Consider the following 19,053-nt stretch of genomic DNA (forward strand, 5'->3'; position numbering starts at 1 on the left):
AGTACCCCACAGCCCTGGGAGGGCGACCCATTTTGGCGTCACGAACAGGATTTACGGAACCCGGTATCCCCAGGTCCTGTGTGCCAGAGACTGTGTTGTGTGCTATAGACTGAAATTGCCGCCATTACCCTGCTGCTTGGTGCGCGCGGAAAACCAAAGAGGCGGGCCATCGTGGGCGGAGCCTGCCGAAGAGCGCAAAGAAGTGAAGTGCCGTGCGGGAAGAGGACAGGGCGTGAGAAGTGGGAGGGGCGGAGGCCTGCAGCCCGATCATCCAACCTGTAACACGGCAGCCGGTAAACCTGCTCAACCCCATTCCTGGCTAACGTTAACTAGAGGGGGAGAAGAGAATGTCTGAGGCAAGCGCCGATGCAGCGGCGGACGCCCCCACAAACCCCTCAGCGCCACAAGATGCAGGGCTCAATGCGGCTGCAGCTCCCATAGCGCCGCTGAATCCAGCAGCCAGTGTTGCCTCCAGGGCACCGCAAGAAACACCGCCCACCACAGCGGTCCCCATAATGCCGCTGTCCATGCCTTACATACCGGGCGCAGCCTGGCTACCGCAGTATTCAGGGGAGTCACATACCCTGAGTGAATTTAAAGAGAGACTGTGCAGTTTGTTTGAGGTGTATCCTCTGTCTGAAAGCCAGAAGGTGAACATCCTTATTGGGCAGCTAACAGGTGCAGCACAGAGGGAAGTAAAAGCCTGGCAGTATAGTGACAAAGAGACTGTTAAAAAGATTTTGGCCAAGCTAAGAAGCACCTTTGACACCCGCACTGCAGCTGAAATCAAGATGAGGTTCTTTGGATGTAAACAGAAATCGCAGGACAATATCAGGGACTATGCTCTTAACCTGCAGGAGGCACTGCGAGCCGTCAAGCAGATTGACCCTGACAGTGTGAAAGATGGAGACGGACTGCTAAAGGAGCAATTTATTGAAGGACTCCTATCTAGTACCCACAGAGCACAGCTGTGCATCATAGCCCTGCAAAACCCTGACCTGGACTTTGCAGACTTCAAGGACCGGGCTATCCGGAACCAACTGTCAGCCGTCCAGCGTCCCCTATGCGCCCAGCGATCACATACCACCAGGAAGCAACATCCTTCCCTTCCATCCCTGTGGAGGCTGATGCACAGACTCTGGACAAAGATCCATCTGCAGACCTGCGTCTTCAGGTCCAGGAGTTGACCAAGGGCATGGCTGCACTTGCTAAAACTGTGCAGTCCCTGCAGGTGTCCTCCAAGGAGAAGATCCAGCTTGCTTCCAGTCCAGAGGATGTCCCGTGGCTCCGGACGAAGATGACCCCGCCACTCCGAGGGAGAAATAACGATCGCTATGACCAGGACGGATGTCCCATCTGTCGTCACTGCCACAAGGCAGGCCACATCGCAGGATGCTGTCATTTAAATGAGCAACCCCTGGGGCAGAGGGCCAACCCCCAGGAGTAGGACCACAAGGCCCAAAGAACTGGCGAGGCAAATATGTTGGAGGGAGACCGATCCTTCCAGTGGTGATTGACGGCATCCCCATGAACGCTTTGCTGGACACTGGCTCCCAGGTGACCACTATGCCCTATATCCTCTACAAGCGGTATTGGGCTGACTCTGAACTTACCCGTGGCCCAAGTGATGTACTCACAGTAGTTGCCAGTTATGGTCAGTCTTTACCACAAGTAGGATGAAAAGAAATTACTGTTAAAGTGGGGATGGTGGAGTTAAAATCTCAAGGTCTGATAGTTGTGGATATTGATTGACGATAATGTAATCCCATGATGACTCTTGGTACAAATGTAATTGAAAATTGTCTTTGCGAGGTTATTGTCTTGTTGCAACAGGTGGCTGAGACTGCTGGTTCCAGTGAACGAGTCCTGCAGAAGGAGATCAAGGCCCTGATGCAAAGACAGCAGGTAGAACTCTCTGGCTAGAACCAGTATACTCTGACAGCCAGCCCACTGTCCTGACAGCCAGAGGGGTTGTTGATGTTTGCAAAGGGAGAGTACCTGTACGCCTCTTGAATTGTGGGGAGGAGGAGGCCATAGTACCTCGGTATGCCACAGTTGCTAAGCTGCTTACTGTCAGCAACAACGCCATACGAGCAGCAGAGCCCTTGGTCTCATCCGACCAGGTGGAGGACAATGGCTCTGTAAAGTAGCTGGAGGAGTGGTGTCAGCAGCTGCAGGTGGGAACTGACCCCACCCCTTCATACCAAAAGAATGGGGTTTACAGAGTGACCCAGGAGTATGAGCGGGTATTCAGTAAACACCCCCTAGACTTTGGGAAGGCAAAAGGGGTTCAACACCATATCCCCACTGGAGATCATCCACCCATTAAAGAAAGGTACCGACCTATACCCCCAACGCAATATCAATGTGCCAATAGTATGTTGCAGGAAATGATGGAAGCTGGGGTGATCAGAGACAGTTGTAGCCCCTGGGCAGCCCCAATATTTTTTGTGAAAAAGAAAGATGGTACCATGAGAATGTGTGTTGATTACAGGAAAATTAACAGCATTACGCATAAGGATGCCTACCCATTACCCAGAATTGAGGAGTCATTAGCTGCACTTAAAACTGCTAACTATTTTTCCCCCTTGGATCTCACTGGTGGGTATTGGCAGGTTCCCGTGGCAGAGGCAGACAAGGAGAAGACAGCATTCACCACACCAATGGGGCTCTGCGCGTTCAACTACATGCCGTTCGGGCTCTGCACCGCCCCTGGGACATTCCAACAGCTGATGGAGTGCTGTCTGGGACACAAGAACTTCGAGACACTCCTGTTGTACCTGGATGATGTCACTGTTTTCTCCAAAATGCACGAAGACCATCTGAAGCACCTGGCTGAGGTGTTTAAAGCCTTGTCCAACTTTTGCCTGAAGGTGAAGCCTTCCAAATGCCACCTCCTGAAGCCCAAGGTACAGTACCTCGGTCATGTAGTGAGTGCAGAAGGTGTGGCACCAGATCCTGACAAAGTCACTGTTATCCAGGACTGGCAGAAGCCCAGCAACCTCCATGAGGTACGTCAATTCCTCGGGTTGATAGGCTACTACCGAAGGTTCATCAAGGGCTTCACTGAGATAGCCACCCCCATGCAAAATCTTCTGGTGTGCTAGCCCAAGAAAACCAGAAAGCAGAGTCCTACATTCGAATGGAATGAGGAACTGGAGAGGTCCTTCACTCGACTGAAGATGGCTCTCACAGGAGATGAAGTTCTTGCCTACCCAGATTATGACCAGCCCTTTGTATTGTATACTGATGCCAGCAATGTGGGACTGGGAGAAGTACTGTCACAGGTACAGAATGGCAAGGAAAGAGTGATCTCCTACGCCAGCAGGAAGCTTCGTCCTACTGAAAAGAACCCTGACAACTAAAGTTCCTTCAAGCTGGAGTTCTTCGCCATAGTCTGGGCTCTGACTGAACGATTCAAGCATTACCTAGCTTCAGCCAAGTTTACCATCAACCCGTTGACTCACTTGGAGACTGCCAAACTAGGTGCACTGGAGCAGCGATGGATGGCTCGGCTGTCTAACTATGAATTTACCATCAAGTACCGAGCAGGGCACAAGAATGCCAATGCTGATGCGCTGTCCAGGATGCCTAATCTTCCAGATGCAGGAGAAGACCCTGAGGCCCTCAAAGAAATTGAGCTACCTGCCTTCCACCAGCCAATTGCGGCCCAATGTGCCCAAGGAGTGAGAAACAGACGGTCTGTCTTGAAAGAGGCTACCCTAAACCCATTGCCTCATCATGACTGGGCAGAAACCCAAGATAGCGACCCCGCAGTCTGCCTGGTGAAGGAGCTACTGTCACAAGCTGACTCACGCCCGGAGTCGGATGCTCCTGAAGAAACCCAGCAGTTGTGGAAGGAAAGAGGCAGGCTGTTCATTTATGAAGGAAAGCTGTGTCGGAGGAGTATCAATGCCCGCACTCATGAGTTGGTCTGGCAGGTGGTAGTCCCAAAGAGGGAGGCATCAATGGTCTTGGAAGCATACCACAATGGAGCTGGACACTTCGGATGGAAGAAGTTGGAAGCCTTGCTCCGGGAGAGATTCTACTGGGCTGGTATGAGGAAAGCCTTTGAAAATTGGTGCCGGCAGTGTGGACAATGTAACCTGCGCAGAAAGGACCGTAACAGCCAGAGAGCTCCTTTGCAGCCAATAATAACCAAACAACTACTTGAGTTGGTTGCACTGGACCATGTGAAGCTGGTTCCAAGCTGGTCAGGCTATGTTTATGCTCTTACCATCGTTGACCACTACTCAAGATTCCTGGTAGTAGTGCCTGTCAAGGATCAAACAGCCAGGACAGCAGTCAGAGCATTCCAACAGCACTTTTGTCGACCACACGGATATCCTGAGCAAGTGCTTACAGATCAAGGTCCAGCCTTTGAGGCAGAAGTGTTCAAGGAATTCTGTAACTTGTATGGTTGTAAGAAGATAAGGGCAACACCGTACCATCCACAGACCAATGGCATGTGTGAAAAGATGAATCAGGTGGTGATCGATCTACTGAAGACCTTGCCTTTGGAAGAGAGGAATCTGTGGCCAGAAAAGTTGCCAGATCTGGTTGACCTCTACAATCACATTCCTGTGAATTCCACCAACTGCACTCCAGCCTACCTAATGAGAGCGAGGCCTGGCAAGCTGCCTATTGATTTGGATATGGGAGTCCTTACACCTGAGGTAACATCACCAGATGCTGACTGGGATACAGAACGGCAGCAACAGTACCGAAGAGTACAAGAGTGTGTAGACAGGAGTCTAGCACAGGCAAGACAAAAACAAGAAAAGACCTACAATCAACATGCACCTGCAGTTCCCTTGTCACCAGGAGAACAATTTCTAAAGAGGAAAAGGAGGATGCATAAATTGGATGACCAATGGGAAGCTGAACCCTACATTGTCTTATCATCAAACTTTGACAACACCAAGGTGTGCCTTATCAGAAAGGATGGAGGAGAAACCTCATCAACAGTATCGAGGGATCATCTGAAACTGTGCCCTGACCAGCTAAAGGAAAGAATGGAAGAACAAAATAACATCCAACCCATAGAAGAAAAAGTCAGCACTATACTTGGAGAATTCCCTGCAAATTGGACTAAAGTAAATGATGCCATAGTGGTGCAAGTGTTGACATTTCCCCAACTGGTAGTACACGAAGAAGTGACTCATGAGAACTCTGAGAATCAGGAAGTTCAAGAAGTGGATGCCACACCAGCAGTGGAGCCAGAGAATCCTCGCCCTGCCAGTGGTGAATCTGTCATACCCATGGTGAGCCTAGGAGTCCGTAGAAGGATACTACCCAGTTTACTCACACCAGAGTTACGTAGATCTACCCGTACTACCCAAGGTATACCACCCATCAGATTCTGCATATAACTAAGTTAAAGTAATGTAAGTGTTAACATGTATATATGTAACTGTTCAAGTTTTGTGCCTACAGATACTCTGTAAGAAATCTCTTTCTGAATATTCCAGTTTTGTTTTGATGGACATTTTGGCCACAGGACTGTGTGTGGTCACTAACTTTGTACATAGTTCACCATTTGCCCAGGAATGGACCATGGACGTTGATGCATGGACGTACCATCACAGGACTATTTTTGGAGCCTTTGGTTTTTGTAATTTTTCATTTTTCTAAATTTTGTACATTTATATTTGTTTATATGTGTTCCTGTTGTTTTTCATCAGTCCAGGAGTACTGAATTGTACTAGGAGGAATGTGGCGCCCCCAGGAGCATGGTCGCCACAGTGGCATTGCCTTCCTCCAGGGAGGGTGATGTCTGGCTTGGAAGCAATGAAGGGTCTCTCTAGCAGTTAACCATGTCATGCAACATGGTTCCCACTCCAGGCCAGCAGAGGGAGCTCTGAACCAATACTAAGGGGAAGTTTCTCTCTGGGGGCCAGGAGGGGAAATTAGACAGTTAGTGTGAGGAGGGCAACTAGTGTAGACGTGTGGAGAGAAGCTGGAAGTTGAGCTGAGGATAGAGAGCTCCCTCCCAGTGATAGCGCATGATCTGGAGCCTGGTCTCCACGGCTATATGGATACTGAAGGTCCTGCAACAGAAACCAGAGGAATAGTAAGCAGTAAATGCTCCATTCCCACCTAAGACTTGGAGGCACAACAGCGACGGGTGAGCCAAGAGAAATAGAGGTCTACAGCTGTCTGCCATACGAGGTAGATCCAAAAGGGAAGAAGGAGGAACTTCAGTGTAACACAGTACTGCATGTACCTCAAGTAAACGCTAGAGAGGAGACTACACAACCCATCTGAGAGAAAGATTCCTAAGTTGCTTCCAGGCTAATCATCTGTGCCATCTGTAATCTGGACCCTGGACTGCACTTACAAAGTAAAGGTAAAGAAACTACACTTTGATGTGTCCTTGCCTTCTTCCTGCAACTTCTTCAGCACTGCTACATCTCTGTGCCAGACACTGCACCCTCTTCCTCAACACCTATCCTCTTCATCTACTCTGCCCTGGGACTACAGCCCTGCCTGTGGAGGGCTATAACATCACTGCTGCACCCAACCATTTGTCCCAGAAGATCTGTCTGCAGCGTCGGCTTAACACCTCCTTTGCCGAACACCACAGGTGGTGTCACGAATCACTCATAAACTTTATTTCATCACTCAAACCCCCTTTTACATGGGTGCCCAGGGCCACGGACCGGGTCACCGCTGCTGTGACACCTCCCTCTGAGAGACCGGCCCGGTACCGAGTACCCCACAGCCCTGGGAGGGTGACCCATAAGCGCCTGATCAAACCTGAAAGAAAAGACAAACAAGTTTTATTATACACTCCCAGGGGTGGTCCAGTGCGGTCCAGGTCCAATGGGTGTCGCAAGTCCGGGTCCAGCGTCTCCCATCTTCTTTCGAAGCCGCCTTGATGCTTGCTTCATCGCTCCGGGGCCACAGCGCTTCTGCGCAGGAGTAATTCTCTGCCCTGTTGAGGGCAGAGCAAAGTACTGCAGTGTGCAGGTGCCGAGAAAGGTCAGAGAAGCCCAGCGCCTGCGCACTGTAGTACTTTGCTCTGCCCTCAACAGGGCAGAGAAGTACACCTGCACAGAAGCGCTATGGCCCCGGAGCGATGTAGCAAGCAGCAAGGCGGCTTCGAAAGAAGATGGGAGGCGCTGGATCTGGACATGCAACACCCATAAGGAATGCTGTAGATAAGCCCTGAAAGGCAGTGGCCGCAGCTTATAGCTGAAAAACGAATTGACTGGTTCCCTTTAAAAAGGAACTCTGGATATTCCGCTAGGTCAGAAAACTAATATGTAACCATGGGAAAATGTATTTACTCTATAAGTAGCATGGATTAATGTCGGGAATGTATATTGTGCCCTTTTTTCTCCCTATTTTTGCACGGGGCAAAGGATGGATAATATCATAGTGCAATCAATATAAATGTTTGGTTTACATAAGTTATTATTGAAGAAAACTTTCTGTGACCACTCCCGCAGAATTGTATTTAACACTGACCAGATAAATGAAATACCAGAGGGAGGTCACAAGCAATAGTTACTGCCTCTACTATGGTGACCATAAAGCCCAAACTGATCCCCCTTCCTAATGGGTCACAAGAACCAATAATCCATAAATTGTATCCAATACATAAGATGAAATTACAATTGGCACACCAGAATATTTTCAAATAATCCAGTAATCAAAATATTTGGGCAGGTAAGACACATACCGATATCTGAAAGCAGTAATGCCAGCCGGCAGGGGACACAGTACCTACCTTTGCATTCAGATATACGCTTTGAATGCAGGTATTCGGTGTAAGTACCAGTAGGGCAGCTTTTACAATCCATTTGGCCTTCTTCGTTTTGGTATGAGCCAATCCAGCAGCTGTCACATGTGTTGTGTTCCAGGGAATAAAACGTCCCCTTGGGGCAGTTAACTGTGAAATCATACAAACACGAGAGTTTTATCTACATCGCTCAGCTACCAAACCGCAATGCCAATACAGTAGAAGCTCAGGGCCACCAAATGGCACTCATACCGATCCTGTCCCTACTAATCACACGGAGAAATTCACGGTGTGTTATACAGCATGATCTTATAGCTAAATAAGAGCTGTCTATCTACTGGAAAGTTACGATCAGTTGATGAAAAAGTGCAAAGTTAAGAAGATTACCTCTGATTTATCTTAATCCTATAATGTAACTCCAGAGTTCAGCACTCTTCATTGATCAACACATTCTAAAAGACAGATGTTCAGCTTCTTTATATCTTTTCAAGCCTTATTATAACATTTAATAAATAAACCTGATTACATATTGATTTTTTTTTCTCTATGAACTACAGATGGGAATAAGAATTATGATACAATTGTTGTGAAATTGCGCGAGAGTGTCATTTGGCAAAGTCAACCTGAAAAAGTCACACAAACAAGAAGCGAACGATGTCTAATATTTGGCCAAGCGTAGCACATGTAAAAATGGTTCAAACACTGATATAATTTGTAATAGAAAGTTTTTCTATTTTTTCAATATCCATTTTGATTCAAAGGAATTTAGCAGAGACTTCACATTTGCATTTAGAGCATTTGCAATCTGAGTAAGTCAGTTCCTTGTACTTCTGACAGGCAATAAAGGACTCTTGGAAATTCTCCCATTGATGACCCTATCACAATATCTCAAGCCAGACTAGACAGACAGATAGGTATGATAGATAAATATATATATATATATATATATATATATATGTATATACATATACAAATATACTGTATATATATATATATAGTGGGTACAGAAAGCATTCAGACCCTTTGCTCAGTATTGAGTAGGAGCACCCTTTTGAGCCAGTGCAGCCATGAGTCTTCTTGGGAATGATGTAACAGGTTTTTCACACCTGGATTTGGGGATCCTCTGCCATTCTTCCTTACAGAACCTCTCCAGTTCTGTCAGGTTGGATGGTGAACGTTGGTGGACAGCCATTTTCAGGTCTCTCCAGAGATGCTCAATTGGGTTCAGGTCAGGGCTCTGGCTGGGCCAGTCAAGAATGGTCACAGAGTTGTTCTGAAGCCACTCCTTTGTTATTTTAGCTGTGTGATTAGGGTCATTGTCTTGTTGAGCCACTCCTTTGTTGCCTCTGCTATAATTCTGGTGTTTTGCTTTTTTTCTCGCTAGACTATTTAGCAATCAGGTTAATCCTTTTTTTTAATTGATAGATCGGGCGATTCTTAATGCGGCAATACCTAATATGTGTATGTGTGATTTTTTTTTTACTGTTTTATTTTGAATGGGGTGAGGGAGGGGTGATTTAAACTTTTATATTTTTTAATTTTTTTTATATTTTTAAAACTATTTTTCTTTAACTTTTGGCATGCTTCAATAGCCTCTGTGGGAGGCTAGAACCCGCCACAACTTGATCGGTTTTGCTACATAGAGGCAATGCTCAGATCGCTTCTGTGTAGCAGAACTACTGCACTGTTATGAGTGCCGACCACAGGGTGGCGCTCATAGCAATCCGGCATCAACAGCCATAATGGTCTCAAGGAGACCTCTGGTTACTATGCCGACAAATTGATGACCCCCGATCACATGACAGGGGTTAGCGGTGCGCACATTTCCGGCCCGATGGATGGCCGAAAGTGCGCGTTAAATGCCGCTGTCCGTGTCTAGCCGGCTTCGGTGTCTGGCCGGCGTCCATGTCTGGCTGCTGTCCGTGACTGGCCTGTGTCCATGTCTGGCTGCTGCACTGGGACATTGCGGAATAGTATAGTAGACTGCACTATTCCACACAATAGGATATTAAGCCCTGCTCACACTGCGCTTCTGCAGTGCGTCCAGATGCTCAGCCTGAATCTCTCTAAAATAGGATTCACATCAATCCCTGACGGGGCCACAGACGGCACTGACATAAGCAGAGATCAAATGATTTTGGGTTTTTTTTCTGAAATTGACTGATTTATTTTCTTAGGCCAGGTGCACACGATCAGGAATTGGCAGCACTTTGGACGCAGCACATGTCCGCTGCCGGCTATTGAACGCAGGTGACTCCACATGTGATCACTGAACCGTGCGGATTCACTGCGTCCAATACATTGTATGGATGAGATTTATCGCATCTCTGCAAGATAAATATACATGTTGGGATCTGGAAAGATGCGCCGCATGTCCCTCTCTGCGGGTGAGCCGTGGGCGTCTGTGGACACAGAGGGCATAGGATTTCTTGAGATCCCATCCGCTATGCTGTAACATCTGGAAGCTGCACAAGTACACAGCGTCCAACCCGCAGCGATTGCTGATCATGTGCACCTACCCTCAGAGTCTGTTTCTGTTTTTTCATCTAAAAGTGTCCACTTTTCTGTTGCTGTTGGAACAAACAGACACGTTCAGAAAAAAAACCATCACATGTGGAATTCATGTGAACTCCATTCCTATCATTGCAATCTATGACTCTATACAGGATTCAGGCAGAACGCACCGGAAGCAGTAAAGAAAGTGTGAACAGGCCCTAATGTAAGACACAGGCATTAGACATAAACTGCTGATCCCTATTATGGCGACACTACAGTTGCAGAACTATATATGCATCACATATACACAGATATATACTATACATGTACACACATCATATATACTTTATAAATATAGAAACATATAGTATATACTGTATATACAGTCACATACAGTGTGTCTAAGGACAAATATAAGGTATATACACACAGAAACATTCAGTATATACAGCAGAGGTCTCAAACACGCGGCCCCTGAGGCAGTCATCTGCGGCCCGCAGTGCACCACATGTCTCACCTCCTGACGCAGATAGAATGGGAAAGGCACGCAGCCATCCAGGAGCGCGCGATGCCTGTGTGCACAGGACCTGTGATTAGGTCACAGGAGGGGGAGGCGTCAGGGGGTCACATGATCTGGGGCCTCAGTGTATGCAGGATGCTGCTGTCTTTGTACTGGTTGTCATGGTGCTGAGTAAGTTTCTTTGTGGGGTCAGGAGGGGTTTACATGGTGGATGTAGCAGATCTGTGTGTGTATGAGGTGTACAGAGAGGAGCCATATGTGTACGAGGCGTATGGAGCGGAGCCGTGTGTGTACGAAGACTGAGGTGTACGGAGCGGAGCCACATGTGTACGAGGTGTACGGAGCGGAGCCACGTGTATACGAGGTGTACGGAGGGGAGCTGCGTGTGTACGAGGTGTATGGAGCGGAGCCGTGTGTGTACAAGGTGTACAGAGCGGAGCCGTGTCTGTACGAGGTGTACGGAGCGTAGCCGTGTGTGTACGAGGTGTACGGAGCGGAGCCGTGTGTGTACAAGGTGTACGGAGCGGAACTGTGTGTGTACAAGGTGTACGGAGCCGTGAGTGTACGAGGTGTATGGAGCGGAGCCGTGTGTGTACGAGGTGTACGGAGCGGAGCCCCGTGTGTACGAGGTGTACGGAGTGGAGCCGTGTGTGTACGAGGTGTACGGAGTGGAGCCGTCTGTGTACGAGGTGTAGAGAGCGGAGCCGTGTGTGTACGAGGTGTACGGAGCAGAGCCGTGTGTGTACGAGGTGTAAGGAGCGGAGCCGCATGTGTACGAGGTGTACGGAGTGGAGCCGTGTGTGTACGAGGTGTACGGAGCGAGCCCCGTGTGTACGAGGTGTACGGAGTGGAGCCGTGTGTGTACGATGTGTATGGAGCGGAGCCGTATGTGTACAAGGTGTACGGAGCGGAGCCATGTGTGTACGAGGTGTAAGGAGCGGAGCTGCGTGTGTACGAGGTGTACGGAGAGGAGCCGAGCATGTACGAGGTGTACAGAGAGGAGCGGCGCATGTACGATGTGTACGGAGAGGAGCCGCGCGTGTTCGAGGTGTACGGAGAGGAGCCGCTTGTGTACGAGGTGTAAGGAGCGGAGCCATGTGTGTACGAGGTGCACGGAGTGGAGCTGCGTGTGTACAATGTGTACGGAGCAGAGCCGCGTGTGTACAATGTGTATGGAGCAGAGCCATGTGTGTACGAGGTGTACGGAGCAGAGCCATGTGTGTACGAGGTGTACGGAGCGGAGCCGTGTGTGTATGATGTGTATGGAGTGGAGCCGTGCGTGTACGAGGTGTGCAGAGCCACATGTGTACGAGGTGTACGGAGCGGAGCTGTGTGTGTATGATGTGTATGGAGCGGAGTCGTGCGTGTACGAGGTGTACGGAGCGGAGCCGCGTGTGTACGATGTGTACGGAGTGGAGCTGCGTGTGTATGAGGTTATGGAGCGGAGCCGTGTGTGTATGATGTGTACGGAGCGGAGCCGTGCGTGTACGAGATGAGATGTACGGAGCGGAGCTGTGTGTGTATGATGTGTAAGGAACAGAGCCGTGTATGTACGAGGTGTACGGAGCAGAGCCGCGTGTGTACGAGGTGTACGGAGAGGAGCCACGCGTGTACGAGGTGTACGGATCGGAGCCGCGCGTGTACGAGGTGTACGGAGCGGAGCCGCGTGTGTGCGAGGTGTAAGGAGCGGAGCCGTGTGTGTATGAGGTGCACGGAGCCACGTGTGTACAATGTGTATGGAGCAGAGCCATGTGTGTACGAGGTGTACGGAGGGAGCCGCATGTGTAGGAGGTGTACGGAGCGGAGCCGTGTGTGTATGATGTGGAGGGAGCGGAGCCGTGCATGTACGAGGTGTGCAGAGCCATGTGTGTACGAGATGTATGGAGCAGAGCTGCGTGTGTACAAGGTGTGCTGAGGGGAGATGTGTGTGTATTTTGGCATGGGGTGGGCCCCATTTGAAAGTTCGCACCAGGGCCCATAACTGTAGTTACGCCACTGCTCACGCTAGAAGAGAGGAGTGCGCCGCTCCGTAGTGGCTGTGGCCCTGCGTGATGACATCTCTCTGGCGCTGTGTAATGGCAGAGAGCGGAGGCGTGACTTTCCCCCCATTGCTGGATTTTGCAGGTGACTGTGGCTGTGTGTGTACAGCGAGATGATAGCGCCGTTTCACATGCAGAGCCGACACTATCATCCGCTGAGGTAAGCTGTACATCGCAGCTGACAACCTATTTGAATGCCCACGATCGGTATTAGCACCGATCGAGGCCGTTTAACCCCTTAGATACCGCTATCAATTGTGACTGTATTAAGTTTGAAAGGAATGCGACCCGCCAGCTTAAATTTTTTTTTATGTGCTGCCCATTTACGCTGCCGAGTTTGAGACCCCTGATATACAGTATGCTTACATATCTATACACTTTATACATATATTTCACAATGTACTGCACACATGCAGTATACATATATAATATTCACAGACACACATACTATATACTGTATGTATTGTACATGCATATACACTCACTGGCCACTTTATTAGGTACACCATGCTAGTAACGGGTTGGACCCCCTTTTGCCTTCAGAACTGCCTCAATTCTTCGTGGCAGAGATTCAACAAGGTGCTGGAAGCATTCCTCAGAGATTTTGGACCATATTGACATGATGGCATCACACAGTTGGCGCAGATTTGTCGGCTGCACATCCCTGATGCGAATCTCCCGTTCCACCACATCCCAAAGATGCTCTTTTGGATTGAGATCTGGTGACTGAGGAGGCCATTTGAGTACAGTGAACTCATTGTCATGTTCAAGAAACCAATCTGAGATGATTCGAGCTTTATGACATGGCGCATTATCCTGCTGAAAGTAGCCATCAGATGCCTGTTCTTAGCTGAGAGGAGTGGTACCCAGTGTGGTCTTCTGCTGCTGTAGCCCATCTGCCTCAAAGTTCGACGCACTGTGCGTTCAGAGATGCTCTTCTGCCTACCTTGGTTGTAACGGGTGGCAATTTGAGTCACTGTTGCCTTTCTATCAGCTCGAACCAGTATGCCCATTCTCCTCTGACCTCTGGCATCAACAAGGCATTTCCGGCCACAGAACTGCCGCTCACTGGATTTTTTTTCTTTTTCGGACCATTCTCTGTAAACCCTAGAGATGGTTGTGCGTGAAAATCCCAGTAGATCAGCAGTTTCTGAAATACTCAGACCAGCCCTTCTGGCACCAACAATCATGCCACGTTCAAAGGCACTCAAATCACCTTTCTTCCCCATACTGATGCTCGGTTTGAACTGCAGGAGATTGTCTTGACCATGTCTACATGCCTAAATGCACTGAGTTGCCGCCATGTGATTGGCTGATTAGAAATTAAGTCTTAACACACAGTTGGACAGGTGTACCTAATAAAGTGGCCAGTGAGTGTATATACACACACAAATGCAATCCTACACTCTTTTTTGTTTTTCTTTTTTACTAGGTTCACTAAATGCTAAAACTGACCGACCATTATGATTCTCCAGGTCATTACGCGTTCATAGGCAACAAACATGTCTGGGTTCTTTTTTTATCTAAGTGGAGAAAAAAAATTCTAAAGTTTGCTAAAAAAAAAAAAATAGCGCAATATGTCATCCTACATTGCCATTTGCCAATTAGAGATCTGCCTCTCCAAATATAATTCTCACAGTTGCACTGTATCTTTAGTTTGTGCAAAATTTATTATGGTAGCTTACATTTTATTGTTTAGTGTTTTAATTGCCTATATTAATCTTTTTCCTTCCACCTGTCATTATTAAAGGCGTTTAACTTTAAAGGAGTTTTCTAGGCTTCAGGTAAATTTCTGTACTCACTCTATGTGACAGCAAATTATAGAATCCTGACAGTGTGCAATGCACAAAGTGTCAGGGTTGCCCTCTGTTGCCTGCTTGAGTGGGCAGCCATGTGACCTCAAGTTTGCAATTTGCATAGTTGCAGTTGCATGCTGTCTATGTTCTGAGAAGCAGGAAAAGTTGCTAGTCACATGACCTCAATTATGCAAATCGCATGTGGCCACCCAGAGCGCCTGCAGAATTTTTGCTGAAACTCACAACACTCCTCTAAAGGGGTTTTCCACCATTTTTTGATCCCTTTCATTTGTCCTACCTCTTCTTAACAAACCCTTTTCCAATATACCTTCATTATCTTCAATGCTTCTATGAGCACATGTTGGTATGGGTCACACGACCATGCTCAGGCCCATTGAGGAAGAGGGCCCACTGACACAAGCACCTGGTTCAGCTGAATGTGTGTCCTCAGATACCTCTGGCTCCATGAGCTGAAAAACTGATACAAGCCACTGGTAGTTGATGTTGTCATGCTACTTGGGGGTTGCGCATGATGTCGCTGGTATACACCACCCCACACAGTGTCGGACTGGATTGACAAAGACCCACCAATAACATTGACTCTTGGGGCCCACTGTTCAGCTACATTTGCAAAAATGACCTGACCCTAGTACGAAAATTTACTTTTGCTTTTTTGTAATATTAATTTGAATAGCTTGTTTACCGAATGATTAGATAATATCTTTTTCTGTAAAGAGTAAATCAAGTGCAGTAGCAGTGCTCATCAGTACTACTTCACAGGGGCCTACCAGAGAATTGTCCTATTCCCCTGTGGGCCAGTCCGAACACTTGTGCCAGCTATGGACCAAGCAGAGGACACTGCTCATTGTAGGAGTGGGGACAGGTAAAAAGAATCTTTTTTTCAATTTGAATGAAAGAGTGCCAGGACCGAGAACAATATTGAAGACGTAGGCATGGATGGGGGACATTATTACAGGACGGGGGACATTATTACAGGATGGGGGGATTATTATAGGATGGGGCCAAGGTAGGGAAACATAATTACAGGATGGTGGCTAGGACATGGGACATTATTACAGGGTAGGGGCCAGGATGTGTAACAACCCTGCTGGCATCACTGCATGGTCTCCCATCCCCGCACACCAACTTACTCACTGCTCCAGGTCATGCGGTGATTTTTGTCTGCTGCCAGCTCCATGTGGGTCGCCCTCACACCCAGGGCTGTGGGGTACTCGGTACCGGGCCCGATGAGCTCCAATGGGAGATGTCACGGCAGCTGGGACCCGGCCCGTGGCCCTGGGCGCCCATTGTAAAAGGGGGGTCGTTGCAGTGTGCTTATAGTGATGAAAGTTTATAAGTGATTTGTGACGCCACCTGTGGTGTTCGGCAATGAAGATGTAAGCCGACGCTGCAGACAGATCCTCTGGGACAGATGGTGTGGTGCAGCAGTGATGTTATAGCCCTCCACAGGCAGGGCTGGAGTCCCAGGGCAGTGTAGGTGAAGTGACACTAGGTGAAGTGATACTTAGATGGTGCAGTGTCAGGCACAGAGGTTGTGGCTGTGCTAGGCGGGATGGCGCAGGGAATAAGTGGAGGACACCAGGGCATGTAGTTCCAAAGCTTTACTCACAGTCTGTTCTACAAACAGGTGCCTGCCTCCGTGCCGTGTCCTCCGGGTCAGGGACTCAGTCAACCTCCAGGCCAGATGGAATACTCCCTTCCAACACTCCGCCAACATGTGCCTTTCTGAACGTTTCCTCTTATAGCGCCTTTAAATGAAGTACTACTAGTACTGAGTTACACTGGAGTTCCTCCTGTCCAATGTTCTTGTGAACACTACTTGTATGGCAGACAGCTGTAGCCTGCTTCAGGGACTTCTTGCTACTAAGTCCCGGCTCACTATCCAGTTGCTGTTATGCCCCCAAGCCTTGTGTGGGAATAAAGTGGTCACTACTTCTATTCCTCCGGTGTCTGCTGCAGGACCATTAGTATCCATACAACCTCGGGAACGGGCCCGGGCCTTGCGCTTGGAACTTCTAGGAAGGGTTCTCTTCTAACCCACGTCCTCTGTTCCCTTTTACTCCTCAGGTTCCGTACTAATCTTTCTATGGAGAATCAGGCTTTCAGTCTATGTTGCTCTCTCTCTCTCTCTTTTCCGTGCCAGCAGACCCAGGTCACTGGGATCTGCTGCAGCACTTCCATCCATCTATCCCTCTCTCTTCTTCTCTCCAACTCTCTAACCAACTGACCTCTCATCCTAAACTCTTCCCGCTCCTTTTAATGTAATCTAACTCCACCCACCTCCCAGCACGTTTCGTGTTCCAAGCAGGGAGCCACCAATGGGTGCTTTGCTATACTCCAAGCAGGGAGCCACCAAAGGTGCTTTGCTACACTACTTTGTGGTGTGGGGTGCAGGTGTTGGAGCGTGGTCAGGAGTTTCCACCTTACCTGGATGGTGGGATACCACACCTCAGGAGGAGGTGCAGTACCTCTGTGGCGACTGAGCCTCAGGGGCGCCACACATGCGCTATGCCTCATGTTTTCCTGCTTTCTCTCTACATGTTTCCTGACTGTGTATAGGGGGGCGGCGCCTGAACTCTCTGCTTCTTATGCAGTCGGGGTGCACCGGTCTAAGGTGTCCCCGACCAATCACCTGGAGCCCTTTACTATATAGGGTCACCACACCCACTAACCCTTGCCTGTGCAATGTCTCTACTCAGTTAGTTCCTTGCTACTGAGGAAGCCAAGCCCTGGTCTTTGTCTTGCCTTCCTTGAGAGGCTTTACACCTAGCTTTTCTTGTACACTCTGAGTGCTCGCCAGGAGGCTTATATCCTGGTCCCTGTCTTGTCCTAGCCTTGTCTGAGTACTTGCCTGGTACTTCTCTGTTAGCCCTCCAGGAGGCAGAATTTACTGGTCCCTGTATCCTTCAGTCCCTGTACCTTGTCTTGTACTGCTTCTCTGTCTGAACTCCATCTTACCTCTGTCTGTCAGTCTCCTTGTCTTTGGCTTCCTTCCCTGCTGTGTCTTTCCTTGTGTCCTCCCTGTCTGTGCCTCTGCAGCCTTGCAGCTCTGTCTGTGCCTCTGCAGCCTTCCAGCTCTGTCTGTGCCTCTGCAGCCTTGCAGCTCTGTCTTCTCTGCTGCTGCAGAACTTCTTGCCTTCTTGCTGCAGCTTCTCTCCACAGACTTTGTGGTTCAGCTCTGCCTACTCCGCACTCCTGCGGCTCTGCCTACTCCGCACTCCTGCGGCTCTGCCTACTCCTCACTCCTGACTGTATCCATACCTGCACCTCCTGTGTGAACAGGTCCAAAACCTGTTCCTTCATATTCCACTCCTTCCTGCCTATATCCGTACCCGTTGTGTGAACAGGTCCAAACCTGTTCCTTCATATTCCACGCCTTCCTTCCTGTATCAGTACCCGTTCCAGCTGTGTGAACAGGTCCCTACCTGTTCCTTCATACACCACACCTGCCTGCCCTGTGTCTCAAGCCGTGCCCGCCTGCCCTGTGTCTCAAGCCGTGCCCACCTGCCCTGTGTCTCAAGCCGTGCCCACCTGCTCTGTGTCTCGTCTGTACCAGCCTGCCCTGTGTCTCCAAGCTGTGCCTGCTTGCCCTGTGTCTCAGCCGTGCCTGTTTGCCCTGTGTCTCAGCCTGCCTGTCAGTCACACCTGTCCAAGTGACTTGTCCCCGAGTGGGATCAGCAGCCACAGCCAGACACCACCCTGGAGTGGCACCCGGCAGCTACCTGCCGCACAAGCCTGACCTCGCCATCAGAGGCTCCAGCGATGACCAAGGTAGCTGTCATAGTCACGCCCCTTCCAGGGTAGTCTGGTTTGTGGCACAGTGGGGCCACAACCCCCCAGCTTGCGCCAGTCAGCCAAGGCGCGAGCGTGACAGGATGGTGGACATCAGTGATGTGCTCTTCTCATTCTGTCTGACTCCAGTGTCTAGATCGAAGATAACTGACAGGAAGCATTGCCTACATGACAAGAAAGAGTTATGTGACCCACACCGAGATACAGTTTGCTCATAAAAGCAGGTAATGAAAATATTTTAGAAAGACAATTGTTAAGAAGAGTTAGGACAAATGAAAGGGGTCAAATAGTAGTGGAAAACCCCTTTAAGGGGCTTGGATATTGTAGTAATTAAACAAACCTATAATCATGTATTGGACAGGCTTTCCTCTCCACACTTGGGACTGTGTCCACCACCGGTCTCCTCATATCAGCATCCGGTGGGTGGCTGGTGGGACATTATGTGACCTTCATATTCTGCATTCTGTCTGAACAGGAAGAAAGTTGTTTCTTCCTGCTTGGATGGAATATGCTGTAGAGTGCTGCGGAACAGAGGCCGCTGACTGGCTGCAGAGGTCAAATGGCACCACCGTCAGATGTTGATGTGAGAAATGGCAGGGAACAAAATACCAAGTGCTGAGGAGCAGCAGTGCCAGTCCAATA

At 49.0% G+C, this 19,053-nt stretch overlaps 1 protein-coding gene across 2 annotated transcripts in view; it reads right to left on the bottom strand.

Annotated features, from left to right (window-relative positions):
• Nucleotides 1–19,053, bottom strand: part of SVEP1 (sushi, von Willebrand factor type A, EGF and pentraxin domain containing 1) — a 543,713-nt gene that overhangs the window by 244,508 nt on the left and 280,152 nt on the right. For both annotated transcript variants that reach the window (XM_073552438.1, XM_073552437.1), the window contains exon 17: nucleotides 7,736–7,897. In XM_073552438.1, coding sequence (XP_073408539.1) covers nucleotides 7,736–7,897 — 162 coding nt within the window. The remainder of the gene's footprint in view (nucleotides 1–7,735; nucleotides 7,898–19,053) is intronic.

The sequence above is a fragment of the Dendrobates tinctorius genome, unplaced genomic scaffold (assembly GCF_039654945.1).
Source record: "Dendrobates tinctorius isolate UK_male_01 unplaced genomic scaffold, ASM3965494v1 ptg000191l, whole genome shotgun sequence".
Lineage (NCBI taxonomy): Eukaryota > Metazoa > Chordata > Amphibia > Anura > Dendrobatidae > Dendrobates > Dendrobates tinctorius.